Below are 8,996 nucleotides of genomic sequence, written 5' to 3' on the forward strand. Positions count from 1 at the left end.
ACAGGAAATGTTCATTATTATGTGGAATTATAATTAACAGACATTTTTGTAGGGGTTGACACATTTTTTTGTGAGGGAAAATCAACTTTGAAATTTCCAAGTTGAAATGACATTTCCTGCATTGCAGGGATGATCTCTTGCCACAGGGTGATCAAATTAAGATCCTACATTTACATCACAATGCCGGTCATAAATTGCTGCTAATCATCCATTATAAACCAACCTTTCCTTGATCCTTCAACCTGTTGCATTCTTAACATAAGCTGTTGGTGCTGATATAGAATTGTATGATTATTGAGGTGCTGATAAAATAGTAAACCCTAGATTAAGATTGCAAACAGGAGATTAAGACTGTAAAAGAGCCAACACAAAGTTGAATGATTGTTACTACCTAACAAAGCTTTAGTCTCTCCCTCTTATAATGGATGTTTCTTCGTATCCCTTTTGTAGGGTTGTTCATTAAGCATAAAATGTTTGTCTTTTTATAATTCATCATGAGATGAACTTGATAGATAGGTCTTATTTAAAGCCAGACTGAGTTCCACTACATTGAGATGTTAATGGTGTATGATCTCTTGTCAGTAATTGAAATCAAGTATTACTCTATGTGACCTCTGGTATTTCATTTGAGAACAAAATGTCTGCAGCGTACACTGTAAATTGAGTCAACTTAAAAAAATCTAGGCAACCAGCTAACGTACATTCCTGAGTTGTCTCAACACATTTGCCAAAGTTGAGTTAACTAGAAATCGTAATGCAGCTGGTTGCCTTGATTTTTCAAATTGACACTTTGGATTTCAAGTCCTCTCAATTTAACGATGCAAGCCAACCCGCTCAGCTGAACTATTTAAGATCAATGGGAAAAGATTTCAAATTCTGTGGGTAGCCCCAACCGGGACTCGGACCCACAGCCAGTGACTACAACACCTTACCATTGCTCTATAGAATTACCACTATGGAAATGATTTGGTTATTGATGGCTGTAATATACTTTTTATTTTGGATGGAACAAGTATGTTAACGTTGCATGAAGGCTGCGTTTACACAGGCAGCTAAATTCTGGAAATGTTTCCACAAATTGGTATTTTGACCAATAACATCAGATATTTTCACATCAGACTAGTTCTGAGCGATTTAGTGTTTTTAGGGCTCGGTTTGGTTTTGGTTCTGCTGTAAAAAAAAAATCATGGTTTTAAATTGTTATATATATTTTTTACATTAAATGCATTATGAAATATGACCTTGAATTGATTTAAGAGCTTTTTCATTGAAATTCCAAGCCAAATATTGAGAACATTCAATTGACAAAACACTGAAAACATTACACTGTCTCTAACACAGAATAAAGCAATTAATAAGAGCCTCATGATCGTAGAGACTGCCCATTAAGTCTTATCACTTATTAACCACCATCATTTATTCACATTACTTTACTTAAATACAATATTTCAGTTGTGTATATATATATATTTTTTTAAATGTATGACTTTATTATTTAATTTCTTAATGTCATCCTGTTATCTCTTCTCAGACAGCAGACGGACAGTGAAAATGGTATCCCGTGATCATTGGGTTACCACAGTTGCCCATGCTGCAGAGCTGTCTGACGAAATCACTATTTTAGTAGTTCTTCAAAGTAGATAAGGCATACTTTCAAGTTTGCTACAACTATCAATCGGATCTCGTCACTGTGTTGGACATTCCTCTCTCATATGGTCTGTGTGCAGGCCCGAAAGGTACATTGGTTAATATGTTAATGAAACACATGTTTTTAAGCCAATACAGTATTTTACATTACGGGTCTCAGCAAACTAAACTCTCTTGTGTGATCAGCTCAACTCAACTTAAATATTTCAGTTCACGCAACATTGTCTTACAAATTCAGCTCACTTTAAGCAAAAATCATTAGGTTAGTGGAGTATTCCATGTCAGCTAACCAATTTCCCAATATGAAGTCCAGCCAACTTGGATATTTAAGCTCCATGGACATTTTTCTAAGTTGTATTTTTTTTTTTACAGTGAGAAGAATAATGGTGTTAGATATCTGTCCTGGAGAGTTTGATTAGATGCATAGCGTTAAGCTACTCCAAATTCCTAAACTAATTACACATTTTTAACATGCAGATCTCCTCAAGATCTGTCAATGGACCTGAAACACATAAAACATTTTCAGGTAACACCAACTGTCCCTTGTATAACCTCATAAATATATGGACCTCTCTTTCTTGGGAATCATAACAAAAAAGGTTTTCCGATAATGCCAACCTTTGAGACATAAAAAGTGTTTCCTGTCTAAACTTATAACTAATAATGGATGTACATAAAACATACCGTAACGTAGACAAAAAAGGTATACAAAGCTTATTGAAAAGCTCATATCTGAAAGGTTATAGTGCAAGACCATGAACATCACAAGTGAACATGAGTAGGGCTAACTGTGTTCTTGATGTGAGGATCAACAACGCATGTTTACTAAAGCTTTCATAGAAGTTATCATGATGGCTAATAACAAATAACAAAAAGTTGAATAACAAATATAAATTTAATATAATTCATGTTTTATTTCCAATAAAGTCAAAAATATGATTTTAAAACATCAATAAACATACTACAAAAAAAGCATCAATTGTATTGTCAAATCTTTGATCATTTTTGTACAAATTCAGCCCATTGTGAATATTTCAATATCATCCAATAGTTGTGTAAATTCCTGACAGTATAACACTTTATTTCTCACTCTTACATTCACTCTGTAAAAAAGTGCACATCTGAAATTGTCATCTTGCAAAATTAACAAAACAAATAATTGTATAACAATTGTCAATAACAATAACAGGTCAAAATGAACAGCAGCTATTCCTTCTGTACACAACAAACATTCAAATAATATTTTTTTAATTGATCAAAATGCCAAAGAACTTGAAAGCTGGCAAGAATGTATAAGATGTCAATCCCATCTTCTCATGTCATATAAGAGAGAGTGGAAAGCTAACACTATGTGCAACATTTTGCAGCGTCACACCTTCACATTCATTCCTCAGTATTGTTAACCCAGTGTCCCCATACAGGGCTGGAAGCCTGAAATGTGAGTTCAGACCTTGGTATTGTCCTAAATGTCCTTTATGCTGGGGGGGGCCTTGTGCACCCCCATGCTGGCAAAATCAGAGGGCACGTCGAAGAACAGCTCGTCGTCAAAGCAGAACTCGTCAGACGGCGTAGCGAGACAGGGCAACTTCAGTGCAAAGCCGGTCAGCACCCCACCGACAGCGGCTGCCCCGATGGTAGAGAAGATAGCTGCCACCTGGTAGATGGCTTGCTCCTTGGCGGTGCGCCCCAGCCCGGGCTTCAGCCCTGGGATCAGCTGCTGTAGCTCTAGGAGCTTTGGGTCTCCCTCCATGGGTGCACGGTGGGAGAAGATCTGGTACATGCTGGGGCCATAGGTTTCTTCGTTGGCCATGAGGATGGCACAAATGCCAGCCGTGCAGGATATGAGGCCGGTGAGGCCGTGGAGATTGTGGATGCCACACTGGTCTTGGATCCTGAAGTGGCGGGCCATGAACGGGGTGAGGTACCTGTATCCCATGAAGCAGGCGGTGCAGCCCATGATCCCAAGGGCGTAGGCGGCTGCAGGGGAGATCATCATGTCCACAGAGGCCCCAACAGTCACACCACCCGCCAGAGTCACATTTTGAATGTCGGCCATGGTGAGCTTGCCTCTCTTGTTGAATACGGCAGATAAGGCGAAAGCGGTCATCGTTGAGGAGCTGAGGCCTATGAAGGTGTGCAGGACGGCCCTGTGCTGGTCATCACCCTTTAAGGTCAGAGCAGAGTTGAAAGAGGGCCAGAACACCCAGAGAAACAGGGTGCCCATCAACGACAGGATGTCTGACTGGTAACTGGTAACCTCCTTGACGTGGCCGTCATTCAGGCTAGGCCGATACAGCACAAACGTGACCCCCAACCCAAAGTAACAGGCAAACAGGTGGATGAGGATGGAGCCACCTGCGTCATTGATCTTTAGGTACTTCAGCACAGCCCACTCTGTCAAGGCAAAGATAGGGACCTCTAGCAGGGCCATGACCAGCAGCTGCACCGGACTGGTCTTTCCCAGCACCGCCCCGAAGGAGATGAGCACCACGGCACAGGCAAACTCAGCATTGAGCAGGTTGATGACCCCAAGGTGGATCTTTCCATCAGAGTAGAATTGGAAGTAGCCCTGCATCAAGATGGCCCACTGGATGGTAAAGGTGGCTGTTAAGAAGTTGAAGACCATCCCGCTGAAGCCATAGAGCCGTAGGAAGGCCAGCAGGCAGCCGAAGCCAACGAAGATCATCACCTGCACATCCGCGAAGAAGGGATAGTCCCGATACAGGGAGTTGTCCATAGGGTTGGTCTCATTGTTCTGAAACTTGGCATTGGCATTGTCGTCGTAGGTGACAAAGCCGGCAAAGAGACCAAGGAAAACCACTTCCATCAACAGTACCAGCACTGGCAACCGCACCCTGAGGCTAGTAGAGTTATTCATGGTGGAATGGACACCTCGCATAGGCCAATTACTCCTGCAGCCGCACGCTTTATAGCTCTGCTGCCAGATAAAGATTGGCATTTGGCAGAGAGCAGAAATGCACACTGTACAGCTACACAGGACTCCACATCTCTACCGCTGAAGACAGGGTTGTACTTTGGTCCCTCAAATTACCCACCGTAACATTTTTACAGTCCAGCACATTCTACAGTTTCACAGAACAATGTGTACTGATGAAATGATTAGGGATTCAGATAAAATACATTTTTAGGTTAGTAGCCATGCAGGGTCTATTTTGAATAAGTAAGGGAAATGGTTTTTCAGAAGTTCATGTCTTTTTTAAACTTCCCGACTGTTTGTTTCTGTATGCCTCAAATTAGTTTATATTGTACTGGAAAAAGAACTGAGCTAATGAGCTAATGCCTCAAAGGTATTATAGTATTGAACACGTTTTTCAAAACAAAAGATGCCCAAACAATTGACTTTGCATTAAACAAAATTTAAAAAATAATGTTTCAGTAATTCTATATCTTTACAATTCCCTTTACAAAAAAAGATTGCAGTTTTGAAACTGCAGTAACTGCAGTCGACTGTGGCATTATGGAGGCAATAATTGCAGAATAACTATACTGCACTTTAACTGCAGTTACACTGCAAATTTACTGCAGTAAAAAAACTGTGTTATTTTGGACGCAGTATACTGCAGTTATATTGCAATCTAACTGCAATCTTTGTTAGTGAAGTACAGCACAATATATTCAACAAAACATTCCAAATCAAATGGAAAAAGGGTTCTACCTCTTCAAGAAAGTGTGTATTATTGCAGTGGATGAGAATATACCTTTGCTTTAGCCCCTATCAGTGAAATTGTGCTGGGTTGGTTGGCAAGTGGTTTTACAAACTTCTACAAACGTGCTGTTTCCAAGTTGTGTCCTTCATTTGTATGAACATGTTGATATCTAGTGGGCATATATAGACATTACAGGCACTCGATCTTTACAACAGTCGTCCTGTGGCCTCATTTATAACAGTTGAGTACATTTCACACTACATTTCTGAATGAGCATTAAATGAGCAAGACACAAATCCACTCACCTTTTTATGGTGATAAAAACACCCCTTTATTTGCTGAATCATGTGGAACTCTTAGCATGTCGTGACACAGCATACAAAAGACTAATTGTTGTTCAATAGTGTATATATATATATGTTACAATTTTTAAGTCGTGTTTAAAATAATTCTGAGAGGTAGATTTTGACTGCGAAAGTGATCTTCACGCCAAAAAGGTTGGTGACCACTGATCTAAAGTTCAGGGAGGTGAGCACATTCTCCCCTCAAGTTCATTAAAAACAAAAATCTAACTTTGCGTGAAAACTGGGCTGGCACATTTTCGGGTATATTTTTTACTATGCATGGTTTATAAATGTGGCCACAGGGGCCTTGTCTGGCCCGCCACAACTAAGTGTTCAGGAACTTTACTCGGTACTTTGTTGAAGCACCTTTGGCAGTGATTACAGCCTCAAGTCTTCTTGGGTATGACACTATAAGCTTGGCACACCTGTATTTGGGGAGTTTGTTATTTGGGGAAAATGTGTATTTATAGAGTTTCCCCATTCTTCTCTGCAGATCCTCTCAAGCTCTGTCAGGTTGGACAGGGAATGTCGCTACACAGCTATTTTCAAGTCTCTCCAGAGATGTTTGATTGGGTTCAAGTCCGGGCTCTAGCTGGGCCACTCAAGAACATTCAGAGACTTGTCCCGAAGCCACTCCTGTGTTGTCTTGGCTGTGTGCTTAGGGTCGTTGTCCTGTTGGAAGGTTAACCTTTGCCCCTGTCTGAGGTCCTGAGCGCTCTGGAGCATGTTTTCATCAAGGATCTCTCTGTACTTCTTGTCGAGTCTCCCAGTCCCTGCCTCTGAAAAACATCCGCACAGCATGATGCGGCCACCACCATGCTTCACCGTAGGGATGGTGTCAGGTTTCCTCCAGACGTGACGCTTGGCATTCAGGCCAAAGAGTTCAATCTGGATTTCATCAGACCAGAGAATGTTGTTTCTCATGATCTGTCCTTTAGGTGCCTTTTGGCAAACTCCATGCGGGCTTTCATGTGCCTTTTACTGAGGAGTGGCTTCCATCTGGCCACTTTACCATAAAGGCCTGATTGGTGGAGTGCTGCAGAGATTGTTGTCTGGACCTTCTGGAAGGTTTTCCCATCTCCACAGAGGAAATCTGGAGCTCTGTCAGAGTGACCATCGGGTTAGGGTTAGGGTTAGGGTTAGTGTCACCTCCCTGACCAAGGCCTTCTCCCCCGATTGCTCAGTTTGGCCGGGCGGCCAGCACTATGAAGAGTGCCTCGACAAAATCCTGTCTCAGAGATCTACGAACAATTCCCTCAACCTCATGGCTTGGTTTTTACTCTGACATGCACAGTCAACTACGGGACCTTATATAGACAGGTGTGTGCCTTTCCAAATCATGTCCAATCAATAGAATTTACCACAGGTGGACTCCAATCAAGTTGTAGAAACATCTCAAGGATGATCAATGGAAACAGGATGCACCTGAGCTCAATTTCAAGTCTCATAGCAAAGGGTCTGAATACTTATGTAAATGTGATATTTCAGTTCTTTATTTTTAATACATTTGCAAACCTTTCTAAAAACCTTTTTTTTGCTTTGTCATTATGGGGTATTCTGTATAGATTGATGATGGAAAAACGCCAAATTTAATCAATTTTAGAATAAGGCTATAATGTAACCAAATATGGAAAAGGTCAAGGGATCTGAATACTTTCTGAATGCACTGTATAGGCATATATACTGAACAAAAATACAAACACAACATGTAAAGTGTTAGTCCCATGTTTCATGTGCTGAAATAAAATATCCCAGAATTGTTCCACACACACACAAACCTAATTTCTTTCAAATATTGTGCACAAATGTGTTTACATCCCTGTTAGTCAGCATTTTATCCATCCACCTGACAGGTGTGGCATATCTAGAAGCTGATTAAACAGCATGATCATTACACAGGTGCACCTTGTGCTGGGGACAATAAAAGGCCACTCTAAAATGTGCAGTTTTGTCATACAACAATGCCACAAATGTCTAAACTTTTGAGGAATTATGCAATTGGCTTGCTGATTGCACGAATGTCCACCAGAGCTTTTGCCAGAGAATTGAACGTTAAAATCGTTGAAATTGTTGCATGTTGCGTCTATATATTTTTTCAGTATATATAAAATGTTATCTTACTTAGTTCTTTAAAGCAAGGCTACCCCAGGAGTGTGAGTGGGCTGAGGTTGCACTTAACTCGCCACTGATGAACCTCCAACCACTTTATATTGGATCATGCACGGTCTGTTCTTTGGCTCGTGGGGAGGGGTTGGTATGGAGAAATAGGCCTACCGGCATGTTGCTTGTTAGATCCAAATGGCTCATACGCCTCATATTTATTTGCCTAGATTTCTCCACGACTATGAAAGCTTATTTTGAAGTGTTGCGTAATTTCCAATCGTTGATGATTAGATATGGGTGTTATTTTGATGATGTAAACCAATGTCTCTGATAAAGTTGTGGCTTTCCTTGATCTAACCTTATAAAAATGTTTAGGCTTAGTTAGCTATTTCATTTGGGATGAAATGTAGGCTACTTTGAATGTTAATTTGAAATGAGCTAGCAGTATTGACATAAATAAATACAATAAAAAACTACCTATGCATAATTTGCCTAAACTTGTTATTAATAGAGCTTGCCAACTTGTCGTCCTAAAAACCGCAAATGACTTACCTCTGGTTCGTTGAGCCATTCCTATGGGGCAAATGAATGGGGGAAAAAACATGGTTTGGGGATAAAAACTCAAAATAAGGTCTGAGGTTAACACAGGCTTAGTAGATCTAATGCGTTTTGTTCTATGAGATAATATCAGTCAGTTAACATGACCTTTATGAATTAAGAAGCCGTTTATGTGCTTTAAAAAAAAAGTTCATACATGCTTCAAAATTCACAAAAAGTTACGTTAGCTAATGAATATTATCTAAATGTATGATATCTCCTAAGCCTGTGTTTACCACAGACCTTATTTTCGGAGTTTTTCCCAAATCTCTCCATAAACTACATTGATTTTCCCATAGGCTTCGTCCAGCAAACCATGTGCCTACAAAAATATGCCATTACTATTGTAGAGATGAAAGCCTCATGACGCTAACATTTTGGCTTTGTAAGTGACATTTATCTTCAATAGACTAATATTGTAGCTGGCTATGTATGCATCCCGAATTACTCAGGCAAATGGAATAATGCTCCACATAACAGTGTTTGAATGTCAGTGTCACAGTCCTTTATATATATAAAAAAATAATAAAATAATGTATATATATATATATATATATATATATATATATATATATATATATATATATATATATATATATATATATATATATATATATATATATACCCATAATGCATT

At 39.7% G+C, this 8,996-nt stretch overlaps 1 protein-coding gene across 1 annotated transcript; it reads right to left on the reverse strand.

The window, feature by feature from the left end:
* Positions 1–2,523: 2,523 nt before the first annotated feature.
* LOC118388725 (ammonium transporter Rh type B-like) lies at positions 2,524–4,638 on the reverse strand. The gene has a single exon (XM_035778121.2). It carries the CDS (start codon positions 4,604–4,606, stop codon positions 3,110–3,112), a length of 1,497 nt encoding a protein of 498 aa, XP_035634014.1. The 5' UTR covers positions 4,607–4,638; the 3' UTR covers positions 2,524–3,109.
* Positions 4,639–8,996: the final 4,358 nt, after the last annotated feature.

The sequence above is a fragment of the Oncorhynchus keta genome, chromosome 10, assembly GCF_023373465.1.
Source record: "Oncorhynchus keta strain PuntledgeMale-10-30-2019 chromosome 10, Oket_V2, whole genome shotgun sequence".
Lineage (NCBI taxonomy): Eukaryota > Metazoa > Chordata > Actinopteri > Salmoniformes > Salmonidae > Oncorhynchus > Oncorhynchus keta.